The 21,475-nt window shown below is 36.7% G+C and overlaps 2 protein-coding genes and 1 long non-coding RNA gene across 3 annotated transcripts; 1 reads left to right on the top strand and 2 right to left on the bottom strand.

The window, feature by feature from the left end:
- Positions 1-1,939: 1,939 nt before the first annotated feature.
- Positions 1,940-4,153, bottom strand: LOC112000222 (uncharacterized). The gene is made up of 6 exons (XM_024032316.2): positions 3,816-4,153; positions 3,547-3,629; positions 3,266-3,423; positions 3,116-3,165; positions 2,731-2,805; positions 1,940-2,627 (listed from the first exon to the last, which is right to left on the bottom strand). Exons 1-6 carry the CDS (start codon positions 4,043-4,045, stop codon positions 2,075-2,077), a joined length of 1,149 nt encoding a protein of 382 aa, XP_023888084.2. The 5' UTR covers positions 4,046-4,153; the 3' UTR covers positions 1,940-2,074.
- Positions 4,154-13,757: 9,604 nt separating this feature from the next.
- On the top strand, positions 13,758-21,475 carry LOC136066655 (uncharacterized). The gene is made up of 4 exons (XM_065771336.1): positions 13,758-14,539; positions 14,623-14,832; positions 21,264-21,321; positions 21,417-21,475. The coding sequence occupies exons 1-4, from the start codon at positions 14,444-14,446 to the stop codon at positions 21,473-21,475; spliced, it is 423 nt and encodes a 140-aa protein (XP_065627408.1). The 5' UTR covers positions 13,758-14,443.
- On the bottom strand, positions 17,270-20,159 carry LOC136066642 (uncharacterized). The gene is made up of 3 exons (XR_010628148.1): positions 19,960-20,159; positions 19,374-19,427; positions 17,270-17,514 (listed from the first exon to the last, which is right to left on the bottom strand). It is a non-coding gene; the product is annotated as an uncharacterized LOC136066642 (long non-coding RNA).

Here is a 21,475-nt window from a genome sequence, read left to right as displayed (position 1 = left end):
GCTGTTTGTTATTTTCATTTAATTGCTTATTCATGGTCCTTGAAGAGACGGTTAGATCTATATCCTCCCATGCAATTCCAATTTCTAGAATTTCTTCCCATTCTTATAGAGGGTACTCAGTTTTAATCTCTCTCCTATAATAAAAAGAAATAGATTTCACAGGAAAATTTCCAGTGGAAATCAACGCTAATGAGTTCCATTGTTATGCCTGCAACTTCAGCATATTACCATGAATAAAATTTTCTATTCATGTTTCAGACAAATAAATAAATAAATAAAATTGATCGAATTGGTATAAGAAAGTGAATTAGACTGACAACTATCACATTGTGATCAGAATTATTCCCATGTTACTATGAATAAAACTACATCCAAAGTAAGAGTCTGATAGCAACTTATTCTAGCAAACAAGAAAAATTTGTTCTCAAATATGCATCCATCAACACAAAACAGCACGGAGGCACAAGGACAAGTTCTAACATTTACTTCTATCACATCACTGGTAAAAGAAAAAGAGGCCAAATGGTATAGGAAGGCTAAGGACGCGAACAATGTTGTTGTGACCAGATGAGGGGAGAAACCAGCAGCAGCAGAGCCGCTATCTCTGGTGTCAGTTTTAGGAGATGGAGCTGCTATGGGTGAGTGGGTGTATGTCCAACCAGTGTCACACATAACCACTGCTACAAGCACTGCAAGCATCATGCAAATTGAAGCCAGTGGAATCTGAAGCATTTTAGTTGCCATGTCAAGTGAGTTCAGGCAATGAGTGAGCCTAGTGACTCATAGTGGTAGCCTAAATAGTAAATGCCATGTCCTCTGCCCTAATCTTCTTTATTGTAGGAACTTGCTTATTAAACAACGCATTATTAGAATAATTGATTTAGTCAATCAACCACCCAATCAATTAGTTAGATTCAATTTTTTTTTCTATTTAGTTAGTCCAAGATCATTTTAGTCGGTCCAAGATTGCATTCTCATGACACCTCTAGAGTCAATATTTAACTCCTGCCTTTTGAAAATGAAGTATAAAAATATTTCTTGTATCACCGTAGACTTGAGACTGTTTTACATGGTGGGCAGCCAAGAACCTGTTATATGGCATGAGGCTGCCTACAACAAAAGAGACCATTTACAGCCTGTAACAGATCAATATAGTGCACATATTGAAACATATGTGCTGCTGCTTATAATTTTAATTTAGTCAAATGCTAACTTGTTGACTATGATGAGGTTATGCTAATAAACTATATTTTATTAATGGGAATTTGTGTTCCTTAGAGTTGATTGTGTTTGTATCATTCATGTCCAATTCGATTTGATAAACAACAAACTGCCATTTTCTTGGACTTACAGATATAAATAATCTTAACATCTCCAAATAGTAATGTCATTATATATTAGGATCCAGCAAATCAACTACTGGTTGTCCCTCTTGATTTCAACACTGGCCTAGGTGTATCAGACCTACATGACAGAATTGAAAACCGCAAAAAGAGAGAGATGAAAAACACTTACCATTCATTTTGATTTCTGTTGGCTAGGTCGGTTTCTACTTTGTCCTTGCAATAGTTCCCTATCACATGTAATGCAAGAGAGGGCAATGGCATACACTGGAGGGATAATATAATTCCACCACCCCCCCCCCCTCCCCCCCCCAAAGCCAAACAGACCTAGAATTGGATTTTCAAGCTGGATGTCTTTTTGGTGTATGAAAATTGAATTAATGCATAGTGTGTCGAAGCTGAAAAGTCTGTGGAAGTAGTGACAACTTGTGAAAACTGGTGGCAAACAGAAATGTTTTGTGCTGTATGGAACAGCAGTTGTATGACTAAACATTACAGAAACATTTGTTCACTCTCATTCTCTTCTTTCTCAACAATGATTAGTCTAGTTTTTTCTAATGCAAAATAAGAACAATCTTCTTCTTCGTAATAAGAACTAAGTGAAACAAAACAATGAATTAAGAACAAAAGAATACAACTTAGGATCTTGTCGCACTCAATAGGATTGAGTACTAATTCAGACATTATCATCTGTATAAAAGTGCATTGTACTAATTCAGACATACCCTAGACTACATATTAGTGCGGCCTCTAATACGAAGGTTAATGGCTCTAGATGCCATGGCTCTTAAGTTTGCTCTGGCTAAGGAAAGAGAGCTGCTAGATTGCTCACTGGTTTCCCTAAAAGCATCCATAAACTCTTCTCTCTGCAACCTTAGAGCTAGTGCAGCATCCTCATCTTGGCTCAACATCCCTCTTCTTGCTCTCACCCTTGTATCTCTACTTGAAACCCCAGGTTGGCTACTTCGAATCCTCACATTATTATAAACCCCTCTTTCCTGGCTTTGATCCTCGTCTCCTCTCTGAGACCTTATAGCTAATGCAGCATTCTCAACATGGCTTACTGTCCCTCTTCTTCTCCTTGAACTTGTATCTCTGCTTGATACACCGGATGCTCTCGTACTTTCATTCCTCAGATTATTATAAAAGGCTTTTTCTGGGATTTTACACCCAGTTTCTCGACTATTCAAGGCGCCGGCTGCCTTCCTTGCTTCTACTTCGTGTGGAAAGAGAAGCTGTATTGTGTTCCAAAGAACTGTGTTCACGGTGCAAGATCTTCCATTGCTGCAAATTCAAGTAAAGGGGTGTAAAGTAAATCCCAAAAATATATTTCAATGACATAAAACTCCCCTGAGCTATTGGCTTTATAATTGTAGCTATGAATTACCTTATTAGTTGTCTGCACTTTGGGCACTTTTTCCCACATTTATCCGCAGCAGATCGCAGACATTTCTTACAAAAACTACAATTGAAGAGAAAAACTCAGGACTAATTGATCCACTACTAGACTTAAGAATGTGAAATCAAAGAAACTAGTCAACACTAAGAAAGAAATTAGAGAAACGAATGCATGGTATATTTGGTAGCATGTCATTGCCCAACAAATGCAGTATTACTAAACAGTGATATGATTCAAGTCAAATTGGACTCAAGTGGAAAGCCACAACATGGTGAAATGAAACAAGAGTTCATTATGACAAAAATAAGATCCTTTTTGTCTATATGGTAGTACATTCAAATATTAGGTTTTGTTAAGTTAACTTTGAGGTTACCTGTGTCCACAAGGAGTAGTACTAGGTTCAAAACAAATCTCCAAACAAATCTGTAAGTAAATTAGACCCAATTAAAATTATAGGGGAAAAAAACCAATATAGTCAATTTAAACTAGTCAACAAAACTATCATAAAAAAGAAAATTCTTACTGCGCAAGATAGCTCTTCTCTAAGCTTATCCATACAAGGAAGACCTGAACTTGAGCATGAAACACTAGAATTTTGCTCAGGTGATTCATTTGCTCCTTTCTTCTTTTCATCATTCACAACATTTTTCATTTCTGAATTCTTTTTCTCGCTCTCTGTGCCTGAATATTACCCAAAATCAATCATTTCCTTTTCCTTTATAGCTTTCCCAGTAATCAAACAAGATACTATTAAAAGAAAAAGAAACCCAGTAATCCATAATCTTAACTCAGACAAATTAATACCTTTTCTTGTAGTTTCTTCTTCATCTAGATCAAGAACAGCAACTGGGATTGAAATTGGACTCTTTCTCTGAGCCCTACGTTTCCTAAAACACATAACAATAGTGTCCCTTTAATTGCCAAGAAAAACGAAAAAGAAAATCTATATCCCCAACAGCATTAAATCCCAGTAATTATCTCTTCCTAATTTTCTCACTAATCAAACAGAATATATGCAATCTTTATGCTGAAATCTAAACTAATCATTGGGTTTGTCATTGCGAACGCTGTACCTTCTTGAATTGCTGGGTGGAGTCTTGAAAAGTAAATCAGAGCGCTTCTTGTTCTTAGTCTCTCGTTCGGGCGTGTCTTCGACGACAACGCTTGCAAGCAAGAGAGCCTCTTCATCCCAACCAGCCAAGGCCGCCATAGATTTGAATCTGGGGCTGAATACACCGTCCACGTTTTGCCCATTTGCAAATGGGTTTTTTGGACTTTGTTTTGGTTCTTCTACACTAACCATTTTCTGCAGTAATTTTTATTATTGAGCTTTTGATGTGAGAGCGAAAGAAGAAAGATAATGGGTACTATTCTGCAGAGAAGGAAAGGTTGGGACAGAGTAGGAAGGAAGTAGGGGATTATTTTTTCCAACGGTCGATTTTTTTGAATCAGATGCTGTTTTAACTTTTCTAACGGCTACGTGGGTTTGTGAGGCAAGGGATTCTTTTTTAATTTATTAAAAAAAATGTGAGGAGGGTTTTACACTTTTACATACGAGTACTCAGACAAGTACCATTTGGTATCCCTCAATCTTCCGCCGTTGGATTGTGATCGGTGAATGTTGATGATTATAAGGAAATTTATGATGTTGTCGCTTTTAAGTCTCCCCCCCCCCCCTCGGGTAACAATTGCCATGCCTATTTGAAGCCTCTCTTGAAATTAATATTTTGCCCACCAATAACAGCCAACAACAATCTATCACTTAAGATTTGTTTATTGCTTTTTTTTTAGAAGTATTACGTTCACAATATTTTTATAACAAATCCTAGTTGTTAAGTTGTTACTAGTTCTAATTTGAACTCACCACTTAAATTACTTTTTTACCCATTAATAACGGCTAGAAACAACTTAACACTTAGAATTTGTTGTGAAAAATGTGGTGAATGTAGCATTTCTCTCTCTCTCTCTCTTCTTGTTTTTCATTTGATAAAAAAATATTATTTTATTTATTGGCTAATATTTGGACTTAATTAATACTATTACAATGAAAAAAATAATTCTATTAGTTAAAATTTGAGGGCCTTTTTCTAATTGGGAACCTTAGACAACCACCTCATTTGCCTGTACTATTGAGTCACGTTTAATATAGTAAGTGAGGTGTGGCGTCATCAGAATTGCAAAACATCCATTGTTGACTATGTTGTAAGATGTTGGAAATGAAACCTTGCTCCAACCACCAACGCTGAACCAATCAAAATCCTTGTGCAGCAATTCGATTAATGTGGCAGTGGATTAGCATCTCTCTCTCTCTCTTCATGTTTTTTATTTGATAAAGAAATATTATTTTATTTATTGGCTAATATTTGGGCTTAATTAATACTATTACAATGAAAAAAAATAACTCTATTAGTTAAAATTTGAGGGTTTTTTTTTCTTCTTGGGGACATTAGACGATCGCCTCATTCACTTATACTGTTGAGCAGCCTTTAATATAGTAAGTGTGGTGTGGCGTCATTAGAATTGCAAGACATCCATTAATGACTGTGTTCTAAGATGTTGGAAATGACAACTTTGCTTCGACCACCAGTGCTGACCCAATCAAAATCCTTGTGCAGCAATTCGATCAATGCGGCAGTGGATTAGCAGATTAGTGAGGTTTGATTCAAAAACACCCTTACTTAGGGTTACTTAAAGTTAACACCATAGTTTCTCAAAAAAAAAAAAAAGTTAACTCTATAAGGTTGAAAATATAAAAATAAAATCCAGGAGCCAGACACCAAAAGAGATTTAAAAAAAAATTAAAAAAAAAAAAAAAATCTAGGACTCAACACTAAGTAGAGAAATAGAGTTTCAAATGTTGGCTTAGCACAAAGCATTGAAAGGAAATTCCCAACCAATTTTTATTAAATCCATGATCAACTATCTATAATAACAATATTTATATGAGACCTTTATATAGGATTCCCAGGTTAAATGAGAAAATGAAAGTAAATTACTTCTTAACAAAGTAAAGAAGGGAAATAAATTGTAGCCAATTGTATATTTTTTTTTTTATATCTAAATTACTTTAACATCTACTAGACTACTACTATTGATTACAACCAATCCGGTAATGGAATTGATAGGGGTGTTTTAGATAATTTCAATACTCCTATACACGTCATGCATAGGAGCCAACAGTGCCCATGGGCTCGTCAGTTGCACGAACGCAAAACAGAAGACTTAAGGTGACGGTAGCACAAATGACAACCCCGTTATAACAACCCAATGGGTGCCATTGTAAGTCGACGAGGGACCCTTGGACGGGAAGAAGAGGCCGACAGGGTGAAGAGGTCGATGGGTCCAACGTGGCTTGGCTTGGCTCCCACAAATATCTATACATGGAAACATCTTGCGTAACACGTAAGACACCACTCACCCATATTGCTCTCATACAGAAAGATATCCTGAAATCTCAGAAACCCTAAATGCCAAACTTTCCTAGCAAGAAAAGATCCCTACTTTTAAGGGATCTTGATTCACCACTCACCACTATATAAGCGCCAGACCCCTACTTTTCTCAGGTACGTAGAAACTCTCTATCTCTCTTACTATAGAGTTCATAGAGGCTTCCCATGCACTAACTTGACATTCCGAGGATTTTTTGCTAGTACCACACCAGTGCCTTCTGTTTGGTCCCTTCGTTCTTATTCATAGGTACCTATTAGAGTGACTTGAAGCCTACAACTCAATAACAACTTTAGCACATCATCAGTTAGTGCCATTTATGGGAACGACTAATAAGCCATATCGTCGTTTCAAAGACAAAAAGTTGTATGGTCCTAACATGATCAATGGCCATAACCAACCAAGAGATCGAGAACCCGCCTAGCGTATTGGAGAGGTGGATGGAAACCCTTGCCATAGCGGTTGAACAGCTCACTTAGTAAAACCACGAGTTGGAACAACTGTTGGAGCAGCGGAATGAGCAGGAGCCGAACGATCACGATGACAGACAAGACAGGGACGAATGTGACAACAATCGTCCCACGAGGAACAGTCACCAAGAAAGGTATGACCAAGAAGAGAGCAATGCTGTCAGTAGATAAGATTAGCAAGATACCAATCATCCCTTTGAGGTGGAAGTCGATGATGGACATGATGATGAATGCCCTGAGAGGATGGGACCAACTTGGACGAACTAGTCAAGCGGACCAACTCACCCTTTACCGTGCATGTGGCTTCCTTCCCCCCTCCGGCCAAGTTCTAAATACCACAGGTGGAGGCATATGATGGTTTGCGGGACCCATTGGACCATTTGAAGTCATTCAAAACCCTCATTCACTTGTAAGGAGCCACGGTGTTGGTAAAGGCTTGATGATGGGTAAAGGCCCCGTCAATGCTAGCCTCATCTAGTGGTTTGTTACGCATAAAGATTATGTCGTCGAGATGGTCAACTCAATCATTAAGGAGATGGATCTGGACCCTTGTGGTGAGCATGCTCTAAAGATTTGAGAGCCTCAGGCCTTTATGATCTATCTAGGGTACATACCCATCATTTTTAGTTTGATATTCTTTTATGTATTCGTCCTAACTTCCATCATTCCCTCCTTTTATTTTAGGCATTGGTGCAGATGAGGGCCTTCCAAGACAGGTGCGTGGCCAACGAGGGGGTTATCCATCAATTTCGCAAGTACTAAGAGATAGAGAAGAAAGAATGAGCACGGTACTCAGAGGCTGTCTGCAACTTTAATAAGAAGTTGAAGGACATTGCTTGCAAGGAGACTTGTTGGCTCAAGGAAGCGGAGAAGGCGAAGACTAACTTAGCGATGGAGCTGGCTACTTTTCATGAGCAGGTAAAGAGAGCCAGAGCTGACGCTATGGTAGAGTTTTGGATTTCTCAGCCTTTCTTTAATGCTTGTGGTGTCTATTATGGTAAATGATTCGAGGATTGCTTGAAGAAGATGAGAGCTGCTTATCTTGACCTCAACTTGTCCTTGATCGAAATAGACGACACAGTCCCGCCAATGCCTAGAGGGACGACACCCGTTAGTGATGAGACCGTTGACTCCGTTCATATGGTTGATTAGAAGGAAAGGGACACTAATGGTGTGGTCATCACCCAGCTTGTCCCTAAAGGTCCTGACGCTAGTGTGGTTTCGCCTACTGTGGACCTGACGACTGCGGACGTCCCGTTTACCTTGAATCCAGCCGCCCCTGATGCTCCCCCATCCTAATTTATTTTTAAGTTTTTGTAGGATCATTTGTAAAAAAATAACTAATGTCCCCTTCTTTTTGGGGTTTTTGACGTAAAAGCATTTACCTTTTGGGCTATACTCTACTACTTTTATCTGTTGCCTTTACTTGTGATATTTTGTCCTTATTTTAACTATGTGTGCCTTTGTTGTGTTGGTACCGTTGATATTCTATTCTACCCGTCCACCTTGCCAAGTAGGACTTTATAGGTATCCTTGATTGTCCGTCCAACCTGTAGGTAGGATTTGGTAAAATTTGTAAGACCAGGTACCTGTCGGTATCCTTGGTCATACGTCTACCCTATAGGTAGGACTTGGTAAAATTTGTAAGACTAGGTACCTGTCGGTATTCTTGGTCATTCGTCTACCTTTGCTTATCCGTCTACCCTGTAGGTAGGACTTGGTAAAATTTGTAAGACCAAGTACCCATCGTATCCTTGGTTATCTATCCACCTCGTAGGTTGGACTTTAGTGTGGTTTAGATCGTCCACTAAAGGGTAGAGCATAGAGCAACATTTCTGATAATGCATCCAAGTCTTATTAATAATAGAAAGAGCTAGAAAAGAAACTTGACATCCTTAGAGTCTTTGACATTCAACTTTTGATATAAAAATGGAAAAATGAAAAGAAAGTGATAAAATAAGCTGCATCTGACTACTACTAGTAGTACTTCCTTAAATGCTCGGTGTTCCATGGGTGATGGAGCCTTTACCCGTCAAGGGTTTCCAAGTAGTAAGTCCCTTTCCTATGGCAATCGACGATCTTGTAAAGTCCCCTCAATTAAGGCCCAGCTTACATTGTGAAGGATCTTTAGTAGCCATTGTCACCTTCCTTAGGACCAGATCCTCACCCTGAAAATGACGAGGCCTAACCTTGGTGTTGTAGTGCTATGCCATAAGGTCTTGATAACAAGCCATCTTTTGTTCTACTGTTGCTCTGACTTGTCAAGAAGATCTAAATGTAGGCGCATCCCTTCTTCATTCCTTCCTTCATCATGGTGGGATACTCGATAGCTGGTCAGTCCCACTTCTGCCAAGATGACGGCTTAGTATCCATATGCGAGGCGGAAAGGTGTCTCCCCTATAGGTATGCGAACCATTGTCCTATACGCCCATTGGACATCGAGTAACTCATCTAGCCATATGTCCTTTGCCCTTTCAAGCCGAGTCTTTATCATCTTAAGTAGTGATCAGTTTGTAACTTCAACCAGTCCGTTAGCCTAGGGGTGAGCGGGAGAGAAATAGTGGTTCTTAATCTTTAACTGTTTGTAGAAATCTTTGAATGTGTCATAGTCGAATTGCTTTCCATTGTCAGAGAGAAGGACCCTAGGGATTCCGAAGTTGCAAATGATGTTCTTCCAACGAAGTTTCGGACATTTTTTTCTATGATAGTGGCCAATGGTTCTACCTTGACCCATTTGGTGAAGTAGTCGATCCTTACGACGAGGAACTTGGGTTGCTGTATGGTAATGGAGAAGGGCCCAACTATATCCAATCCCCATGGGCGAAAGGCCAAAGGGCGCTCATTAGTGTAAGTTCCTTAGTCGATTGTCGTATGATGTTGCCGAAGCGTTGGCACTTGTCACATGCCTTTACGTAGGACTGGGCATCCTTCTGCATAGAGGGCCAATAGTTACCAATTCATATTAGCTTATGAACCAATGAGCGTGCCCCGAATGGTTCCCGCATATTCCTTTGTGTCCTTCTCTCATGACATAGTCCGCTTCATCGGGGATCAGGCACCTTAGATACGAATAGGAGAAACCCCTTTTGTAAAAGACATCCTACATCATGATGAAATGTGATGATTGTATCTTCAGCGTATGAGAAGGGTTGCGATCTTCTGGCAATGTCCCATTCCTCAAGCAGGATATGATCAGCATTGTCCAGTCGACTCCTAGGGGATAAACCTCCACTTTATGAATTGTAAGGGAATATTGGATGAAGGATAGTACCTGACCGAGGACGTCTGTATACCCAATGGATGCTACTTTGGCCAAGGATCTGCCTGTTCATTCTTCTCCCTTGGGATTTGTATGAACTTAACCAAGAATTCCTCACTCATCTTGCTTTTGACCATGCTCAAGTATTCTTTCATCCGTTCCCCTTTTACCTCATAGTCGTCATTGATGTGTCCGACCACAACTTGCGAATCGTAATGTATGATAGCTAACTCAATTCCCCTTGCTTTAGCTAAGTTAAGGCCCGAAAGGACTGCTTCATATTCGACCTCATTATTGGTCGTTGGGAACTGGAGGCGGACCACACATTTTATTGTATCTCCCTCTGGTGGTTGTAGCAGGACCCCAACTCCTCCGACCTGTTGGTTAGATGAACCGTCCATCCATATCATCCATGCCATTGGTTTCTCTTCTTCGTCTTTTCCTATTGTGAATTCGACAATGAAATCAGCTAAAGCTTGCGCTGTGATTGCGGTCTTGGGTCAGTATTATACATCAAACTCGTCGAGCTCAATCGCCCATAGAACAAGTTGTCCTGCTGCTTCCGAGTTGTTCATCATTTTTTGCAACAGCTTGTCCATTTGGACTAACATGGTGTGTGTTTGGAAGTACGGCCTGAGTTTTTCGAGCAGCAGTGATCAATACGAAGGCCAACTTCTCCATTAGGGGATATCTCCCCTCAGCTCCCCGAAGTGCCCGATTGGTGTAGTATACTGGTAACTACACTCGTATTCCTCTCGTATAAGAGCAGAACTGATGATCGTTGGGGATACAGCTAAGTAGAGGAAGAGCTCTTTACCAGGTTTGGATGGACTAAGCAATGGTGGCAACATAAGGTATGCCTTCAGTTATTCAAATGCCCCCTGACACTCGTCGATCCACTTGAAAGCCTTCCTTAGCACCTTGAAGAATGGTAGACACCTATCCATTACCCTAGAGACAAAACAGTTAAAGGCTGCAGCCTTGCCGTTTAGGCTTATGTTCTGATGCAAGTAGTCCGACTAGGGGTAGCGTCATCCAAGCAGACTTCTTCTAGATCCTCCATTGGTTCCATAGTGACTTTTCTTTCCTCGATGTTCAAGGCTTGCAAATGATCGTCCATCTCAAGCATGGCCATGTAGCTTCCGCAAGCGGCCATCTAGTCTCCTCGCACTTCTTCTATCCCGTACTCCGTTAGAAACTTTACCAGCAGTGGTATATGGATATGGCTGCTCGCCAAGTGTTAATCGTGGGATGACCAATGATAGCGTTGTAGGCAGAGGAGCAGTTAATGACAAGGAAATTGACCTCCTTAGTAAGCTGCTAAGGGTACATCCGATGGTTACTAGCAAAGTAATGATTCCGACGAGAAAGACCTCAGTGGCAACAAATCCTACCAACGACACGTTTGAGGCTTGGAGACGCTCTCGGTCGACCCTTATCGCTGGAATGCAGAGTAGTAGGGGATATTTGCTGAGCTCCCATTGTCCAGTAATACAAGTTAGGTATTGAAGTCCATGATGGACAAACTAATGACCAAGGCATCGTCATGAGGGTGGTGTATTCGTTTAGCATTGTCCTCTATAAAGTTAATGGTAGGATTGCCAACCTTCGTATCTTTTGGGGGTCGCTCGAAAATCTGGATGCTCTGTACCATATGTAAATACGTCTTCCTAGCCTTCTTGGATGATCCCACCATAGTGTTTCCTCCTACGATTACTCTTATCTCGCCGAGTAGGGCTCTAGGTCTTTCTTCAACCTGTCAGTTGGGCTTAAGGTCCCTTGGCAGGTTTTCACTGCCCTTGACTAACTATTGTAACTTCCCTTATTTGATAAGGGCCTTGATCTGTTGTTTGAGGCCATAGCACTCAGAGGTGTCATGCCCATGGTCCCGATGGAAACAGCAATACTTGTTTCGGGGCCTTTATCTTGGATCGTCTTTTAGCTTATCTAGCCATGTCAGCGTTGTGTCGTCCCTTATCTTCATGAGGACTTAATCCTATTCAGGGGGGTGAAATTTGTCATCCTCCCTGATGGGAGTTTTGATCACCTTTCGTCCCTTTACTCACTCATTTGAGACAACTTCATTCCTCTGTCTGGACGATGGTCGTCTTGTCTTTGTCTCTTCCTCGGCCTGTCCCCTTGAGTTATCATCGCGTCTTCAGTGTTCATGTATTTCGTGGCCTTGTATAGCATTTTGGCCACCGTCTTTGGGTCATTTTTGTAAAGGGAGAAGAGAAACTCCCCTGGTCATAACCAATGGGTGAAGGCAATAACAAGGACTTTGTCGTTAGCTTCGTAATCAGGAGGGCCTCTTTGTTGAAACGGGTTACATATGACCTTACGATTTTATCCTTGCATTGCGTAATGCTTAGTATGGTTGCTGAGGATCTTCTGTGTCTTTGTTCCCTGTTGAAGATTTTCGAGGTAAGTTTGTTGAACCATACCCTTGCTGGCCCCTTTAGTGTGGTAGGGAAAGCCCTGCACATAATTTCGTCTAGAACTCCTTACAAGTGAATGAGGGTTTTGANAGTTTTTGAAGAAAAAATAAAAGTACTAAAATATGTTGTTATTAAGATTTGAACTTTAATGCTAACTCATTAAATGAGACAGATTCATTAAATCAAATTCGTGTTTTCTTTGACTTTTGAAAACTAGAAACTAAAAACAGTCTTTTACATGTTTTAAATTTTCTTCACAAATTGAGTTTTGAGAATAGTTTTTGTTTTCTATTTATTTTGAATTGCCAAATAAGTTTTTTAGTTTCATAAATAAAAAATTATTTTTGAAAACAAAATTAAGGAAAAAAATAGTTACCAAACATACCTTACATTTTGGAATTTATCTTGAATTGTGATATACAATCTTTTTTTTTAGAATATTAAGTATTTTTAACACACACAGAGAAATGCCAAAAGTTAAAAATTTTAAAAAAAAATTTACAGTTGTATATATCTAAAAGACCTAATAATTGTAATACACAATTCAAATATGAGTTTTTGTTATAAAAACAATAAATTTAACAAAAAATTAACTAACCCAAGCTATACATGGAACCCACCACAATATCGATTCACGGGTTTTCGAAATATCTCATAGCAACTAAATAACAAGTTGCTGGGACACTCCGTACTTTTTTATATTATTAAAAAAAAAAAACGTTTATATATAGAAAGACCGATACGGGTTTTGCACATACATACATATAAATATCAGAAAAGATACCTAAATAATCTGCAGAGAAAGCAAGAGGCAAAAGCAAAGCGCGACCCATTTGAATGGAGAACCTCCATGTCCCAATCATATATATATATATTTTTTTTTTTAATTTCAACTAACTAAACATGTTTTTGATTTCAAAAATATAAGAAAATTGTTTTTTCTTCATATTCTCCAAAACAAGTTTTTAAAAATAGAAAACAAAAACGGTTAGCAAACATAACCTAATGTTTTGTGTATGCAAAATTTTTTGATATAGAGGAAAGTAAAGTTACTGTGGCTTTTGACACTGGGTAGAATTCATTAACACGTGCTAGTCTACTCAAGTTAGTGTGCAGTGAAGTAAATGTCTTGCTCTTAGCTAAATCTACACCAGACAATACTACAATGACTTTATGTTTACTTATGAACTGATTTGGTTTTTACTTTGGAGTAAACCGATATTCTCCAATGGCCCTTTTTTAATTGTCCTATAGGTAGGATAATCTCAATTGCAGCTCAATTTTACTTGTTTATTGATTTAGTTCTATATCAGAAATTGTGCTTTTTATAAAACAAAATTATTATTATTTTGGCCAAAATCCAAATTACACCATTTAAGTTTGGGTGAATTGCCATTATCATCCCTAAAGTTTAGTTTTTGTCATTTAGTCCGAAACTTTAATATTTCTGTCAAATTGGCCATTCCATCCATTACCATCTAAAAAATTACTGTCAAGACCGGTAAAATGATGTCACATCACATATGTGAATAGTGTCAATTTTATAAGCGTCAATGGACTGAAGGACCAACTTGACAGGAATGTAAAATTTTAAGCACTAAAATGATAAAAAATAAACTTTAGGGATGAAATTGACAGTTCACCCTAGCATAAAAAGTGTAATTTGTATTTAGCCATCGTTTTTTTGGTTCTTTCTTGAAGCTCTTCTGCAATATTTTATAACAACATTATCATTTTTCTTGGTATAATGAATGTGCCTTTTATTCTGCAATATTACTGACCCCTTCCATTATTATTTGCTGCCCCAGGGTTATAAAGAGTCTGAAACTGCAGTGGTTTAGATTGTTGGATTTGAAAATTTGGATTAGGCTAGCAATTTTTGGTGTCCAGGTCTTAGTGTTACCTATTTTCCTGACATAGATTCTTTAATTAAGGGGAACCTAAATCGTGAATGCAACCTGAAAAATGTGGCATTAATAACACCCTAAATTTATAGCAGCAAAAAAGTATTAAATGATTGTGTTTTGGTGGCATATATTATCTGCCTTGGTCGATTTGTCAATGTTTATAAGTAATATTTAAGTTTGATGTTCAGAACTCTAAAGCTAGAGCAGGGGAATGCTGCTTATGAGGTACATTGTTCAAGAGAAAGGAGCAGGGCTGCACAGAAGATAATTGAGGAGGTATCAGAAGATTCTAATTAAAATTTCTAAAAGACAGTATCCGTGGTACTTAATTTGATAATGTTATCTCGTGATGCGTGCAGTATCTAATGCCCTTTGTGGAGAAAGAACGATATCAAATGTCAGTAAGGTGTAGGCTTCACTCAGACAATGACCTTTACAGAGATCAGGAACAACACAAGATCCGTGTAGATGTAAATGAATGGAAATGTAGATACTGTAGAAAAAGGTTTTATGAAGAGAAACACCTTGATCAGCATTTTGACAATAGACATTATGATTTGCTGAATGTGGTATGTATGTGGTGCTATTTTTCCTAGAATTGATGGTAATTGATCTATTTTTTGTTTTAGAAAATTTAACATGGTTGGGTTGTAAATGACAAATCATACAAGAAATGTCCCATTTGGTTATTTTTTGGGTCTTCATTTTCTTGCATTGGAAAAATAAGATTAAGAGGCTTTGGAATTGTAATATTGACCCTAGTAGTTGAGATAATTCATAGTGATTCTGATGATAATGGTGATGATGTTAGTTATACTTGGTCTCTCTGGTAAGTGAAATGATACCTATCTTACTCTCCTACGGCATAACCTACAGTATGTAAAATAGACTTGAGTATCGATATTAGATGAATTTGTGGAGGTGTTGGATTATCAATCCACGGAATTTAGGATGAGGGAACATGGCTGATTTTGTGATGTTTTAGATTTTTCCAATCAATCATCTCAAGGTAATATGATGTGTCTGTATAACATGGTGTGCTTGACATGGCCATGGGTACCTCATTTTAAAATATTTACATGACGTAGGAGCGGTTGTGATAAGGAGACTTGATATATGTTTTTTTAATTCATTTGTTTGGACAATCCAGTGAAATGCAAACCCAAAAAAGCACGAATTTCTGGTACACATTATAAGCCTTGTAGCGTCCTACAGGTGGATTTTACTTAAATGTTTGTAGCAGCAGGAGGTGTATATATGATTTTGATTGTAGAAGACTATGCATAAAAGTGATCCCTAGGACCCAAAGAAAACCAAAAAAAGAAAGAGAGATTAACTTGCATGCCTATGCAAAGCTTTTAACCTAAAAGTCATTTTGAATGTTCTCTCTAAAAGGCCTATGTTCATTGACATTCCATAAACCAAACAACTATTATATCAGTAATCTATTATAGACAATAGTAAGTTGCCCATGCAATGCACGGATAATTTTTTGATATTTTCTGTAAGACTGTTTTGAATAATATTGTATATATGTTATAAAGAAAAAGTAAACTAAATTAAAGTAAAGAAACATATACATTTTGAGATATTAAAATTAGTTTAGTAGTTTACTGTATATTTGTAGCCTTCTCAAAGTAAGATTAATTTTTTTTTTTTTAAAAAAATCATGAAATTAACCAAAGATAAATGCAAAAGAGTAACAGGACTATGAAAATCAATTAATTTGTGTTGTGTTCACATGTTTCATATCATAAAATAAAAGTATGTCCAACTCTCTCACCATCTTCTATTCATCGATAGTGTGACATTAAAACATTATGTGGGCAAATGTATATGCATGTATCTTATAGATAATTTAAAATTAAACCATGGTAAAATATGGTTTTACATTGCATACCAAATATTCTCTCTACTTATATATCCAAAATAAAAACTATCCAACCAAATTACCGAAACCTAAATCATATTTAAGCCCTCAATTTTAAAAAGAAAAAAGAAAAAAGAATATTCGTAGGGCTTTCGGTGTCTTGATGGTAGTGGGAGGCCTGTATAACAGAGGTGGTGACATCTTAGATTCCTCTTTCTCTCTCTTTCAAATGCTTTGACAGTCTCATGTCTTTTATTTTAGTAATACATAGTGAAACAATACGTTTTATTTAATAATTCATAACATTTTTGTGTCTCCCTATCTCTCTTTAGGACCTTATTTGGTTAGTTATTACTATTAGTCCTTAATTATTATTATTTTTGCGCTTTTATTAAAATACTAAAATGGTGGGTATACTAAAAGACATGAAGAAAAGAGAAAAAGGTGGTGTAAGCTTAGTCAATTAATGAGACATTAATAAGATAACAGTAAAATAAATTAATGTGAACTTTTGCGTAACAGTAAAAAAAAACCATAATAATAGAGGTTAAAAAAAGAAAAATGCAAAATTAAAGCGAAAATTATATAGAATGTTTAACATATTTTAAAGTAATAACATAAAGTAACACATTTTTTCCAATTCCAAAAAATATTTAGAGTTAGTTTTCAATTGGAATTGTTTAATATACCAATGAGATTAGATAATCAGTTACATTATATGAGAAGCTCACTTGGTGTTGGTGATGTAGAGAGATAGAGCCAAGAGAGGGTGTGTTAGACTTATCCCAAACTCGAATGATATGTATAGGTTCCTCGTATTGTTATGAACTTTTTTTTTTAGAATCACAAAAATTAAAAGTTATTCACAATTTGAGATAGATTAAGAAGAGAATCAAGCACAAAGGCACAATCCCCCGTGTGTGATGTGTGTGTTTGATTTAAAATAAAAATAAAAAGATAATTGTTCCACATTGCTTGAGAGAGTGTATTGTGGTATGCTTTTGTATTAGACTCATTCCCTCTCCTTTGCTTCTATGTGTGATTGTTTCTAAAAAAAAAAAGGACAAAAAATCAAAATGATAGAATGATAGCATACTGGGGAAACAAATATAATTGTCAACAAAAGAATTGTGGAATGTTTATGAACAAAGAAGGGAAAAGAATTGATTTTGCATCTCCTTTTTTTTCCTAATATCAATATTCATGTCAAAAAGAAATAAAAAATTGAAGTTTATGTGATGTGCCAAAACATTAGTATTTTACTAATCCAGCCAATTCTTGCGCCAAAGGGAAGACGGAACAAAAGCCACCTAGGTTTGTGATTTGTAGAATATGATTGCTTGTGCTAGATGGAAGCATAAACGCATTGCACTCATTTTTCCTGAAACCAAACCGTTAAAATTGGGAGATTATTTTTTTCAATTATCTTTTGGTCACAACTTAATTTAAAACACAGAAAAACAACCACCAGCCGATTAAAATTTGAACCTTGAAAACTCATTCAACCACAAAGTCTCCATAAAATTTTGGACTAATAATGGGAATTAGAAAAATTTACCCCCACACTAAGCAATATAGAAATAACACAAAACATGGTTAGTTGTGCTTAGAAGAATTTAGAGCATCTCCAACAACTTCTTCAAATTTTTTACAGTTTGGAGAATGAATAGTGACATTTAACTTTTACATACTCACTTTTTCAAATACACTTTCCAACAGATTCTCTATCACATTCTCTATCTCATTTAAATATTATTTCTTCATTCATTATTTATTCTTTTTTAATTATCATTTATTCTTTTTTTAACAACTATATTTTTAATGAGAAGTGTTATATTCACAACATTTTACGCAATACTTTCACAACAAAATTTATGTGAAAAGTTGTTACTAGTTCTAACTTGAACCCACTACTGAAATTATTTTTTTGCTCGTCAATATTATCTAATAACAATCCGTTACTTAAAATTTATTGTGAAAATATTGTGGTATCATTTCTTTATTGCAATTTTTTATTTTTTATATTATTTTTTCCTTCCACCCCAATCTGGACACGTTTCTTCTTCTTTTTCTTTTTTTTTTTTTCCCTTGGTTTTTTCTCCACCACCCACGTATCCCACTCCTTTCCTCTATCTACCTTCTTTTTCTTTTTCTTCTAGCTCATTCCGGAGCACTTCTTCTTCTTCAGCTATCTCTCTCTCTCTCTCTTTCTCTAGCTCTTTCTGTTTTTACTTTTTCTATTTCTACTTCTATTTTCTTTCCTCTTCAGCTCACTTAACACACACACACACACACCCACACGCACGCACGCACAGCCGACATGGCCTTCGCCCATCTTTTTTTTTTTTTTTAATCTTGTTCTGATTCACTTTGTTGTTGCAATGGAGCTTAGATAGGCTTTCATGCTCTTGATTTGTTGTTTTTATTTTTATTTTAGATTTGTTGTTCTAATTAAATTTTTATTTTTTCATGTTCTTGATCTGTTACTGTGTTTGTGTTGATTGTGTTACCGTTTGAGAGGGACACAGATGAACAAAGAAGAGAGGAGGAAAGAGAAAGAATTTTTTTTATTCAGCCAGATATTTTTTTAGGATAAAATAATAGTTTGAAGTTGCTACAGTGTTCTCTAAATTAAGAGAATTACTGTAGCAACTTCAAAAAATAATTTAGAGAACCTGTGCGTATGGAGAAGCTGCTGGAGAGATGAACAGTGTCATTTGGTGGTCCAAATTTGGCTTTACCGAAACTGCTGGAGATGCTCTTAGGCTCAATATATGGGAAATTAATATTAGGAAAGTAAGATAAAAGGGCCTCTTCATTTTCATTGATATAATGGGTATGACATGAGAGAACAAATTGTAATAAAAAAGTAAATTAAGAAAAAGAAAAAAAAAAAAAATAGCAAGGATTTGGTAGGACGTGTGGGCTTCAATTGTTTGGTTCCACTCGCCACTGCCATGCCTCCAAACCACCCAAATTAGATCAAAGCAAATAATTCTTTTGGGGCTTTAATTGTGGAGAGATAAAGATTTAAGACTATAAACTTTTAAGATGGTGCAAAAGAAATATGAGTTACGTTTGGTTGGTTAGTCCATTTAAAAAAAAAAAAATCAAACACATAGCAAATTATCAAATATTGTTGAAAGCAGCCAAAGGCACCCACCCAAACAACATATCAATATATCAGAATAAAGAGAAGAGAAATAAAAAGATAGAAAAAAGGTCACTTATGGTTGTTACCTGAAAAACAGTCAATGAGTGGGAGAGATCTTGGGGATTTGGTTCCAAGCCAACCTTGCCATAGGTAAACAAACGTCACAAAATTGAACAAAGAATTAGAATTGGGTTTTAATTTTTAGGTAAATACAGTGGTATATTTTTGTTTCTGGCAATACAAAGATGAGTTTCCTATTCATAAGGAAACCAAAACACCAGTTATAGGGACTACCCAAGATAATAATCGAGGGACCTCAACCATCACAAACTGGCGAAAAAACTCTCCATTCTTCTAGATCATAATTTGTGTAAAATAAATGAAATGTTGAATTGGCACCTTAACTTTCTCATTGCAATCGAAAGCTTCATAATAGACTCGTTCAAATGCTTACAATTAACCATTAAATAGATAGATAAGCACTTGATAGAACCACAATTGAATGAAAGAAATCTCACCAATCTTCATTTCTCCTATGAGCAACACGTGAAATAACTATTTTTCATTCACCAACAATCATGTAGTCTAAATCCCAAAACTTCATAGCAATTTGAATCAACAACCGTGGAAAAAGATAGCTAACATAATCAAAAGAGACAAAAGAGAAAGTACCTTTAATATAAAAGCTTTCAAAGCCTTTTCAGAATTTGGGGTCGCAATTGCTAATAGAACAAAACCCAAGATCTGCTGATTAAAGCCAAAAGTGATGGGATTTTCAATAAAAATTAATGCCATAAAATACCAAATGATTAAACATTGAACTGAAATTGTGAATCTAGAAAGAACAAAGTTGTCAAACAAAGCAGCTAGCAGAGGGAAAACTAATTACACATGGATAGACACGTCTAAAGCTGATTAGCCACAAATCCATTGAAAAAAAAATGGGAGGAAAAGAGGAAAAACTCACCTTGAGTTGCTATTGGTAAAACAATGAGAGAGGAAAGAGAGATTGGAAATCTTAAAGGAATTTAATACCAGGTGGCAACTGAAGCATATGAAGAATTCAAAGAGTAAGGTGAAAGGGGATGTCATATTATTTATTATCATTAACTAATCCTTATCATTTACATAAGCTATTAAAGATGGGCTTGGGTTATTTACGATGAATGCTTTTGAGTAGTAGAGAAGAATGGCATGAAGAAGTTAACGTGAAAGGCTAAATGTAACATTAGAGTGCCACATGGCACGATCTCATACTTTTCTGCATGAGGTCTCTGCTTTTATATATATATTGATTGATTGCTTGACAAAGAAAACATAATACATAGTATTTTTTTTATGAACAGACTATACTAGCATCATCACAAGTATGACACACAAAATATAGAGACTCCAATTTTCATTGGTCAAAGTTTATATCCGTTTTTTTTAACCTAGTACTTTTGGGTTATCTTGATAATTTTTCATTTTTGTTTGTGCCTCAAATTTCACTTTACAATCATTGTCATCTCATTTTTAATGTCTTAATAACTAAACACTTCTATGGAGCTGCATCTTTTTTTCACCTACCATTCTCTCTTCTGTTGATGTCTTTGGCCTGTCTATTTGGTTTAATATCACACATCTTTGGTTCATGGTCTCACGTTTAGATTGCATTTCTTCTAATTTGCTTGGTAATCAAAATTCCTCCGGGACTTTGTCAAACATAGTCCTTCCATTGTCTTAAGTTTAAATGGTACATTGGCAATTGAACCATGGGATACTTGTGCTGAATCCAGAATCACAGCAGGTGCTTGGCAGATGTATATGGTGCATTGCATTGTGACCTTGTGATGGACTCCACTCCTCGCAAAACTAAGTGCAATCCTGCAGCTGTTTCAAGGAATTAACATCTGTGTGAGGTGGCCTATGATTGATGTCTTATAAATTGTTGATTCTAGCATTCCTTGTAGTCATATTTTAATTATTCTATGCAGAGCCTAGCTGACAGTTGTTTTCCAGTCAATGAGGGTCCTTCAGCAAGCCGCCTTCATGGTAATTGTGACTTTGTCATAATTGCAACTTTATGATCTCATATATAGTCCTACCAGGTAGTGATCTTGCATTTTGATGTTATCCAATTGTTACAGAATTCTTCCTACGGCAATTCTGTGATGCCCACACTTGTAAAGTGTTGGGCTTTGAATGA

The sequence above is a fragment of the Quercus suber genome, unplaced genomic scaffold, assembly GCF_002906115.3.
Source record: "Quercus suber isolate HL8 unplaced genomic scaffold, Cork oak 2.0 scaffold_42, whole genome shotgun sequence".
In the NCBI taxonomy this organism is placed as follows: Eukaryota; Viridiplantae; Streptophyta; class Magnoliopsida; order Fagales; family Fagaceae; genus Quercus; species Quercus suber.
The sequence above is the reverse complement of the archived record's forward strand: the minus strand, read 5'-3'. Positions and strand labels throughout refer to the sequence as shown.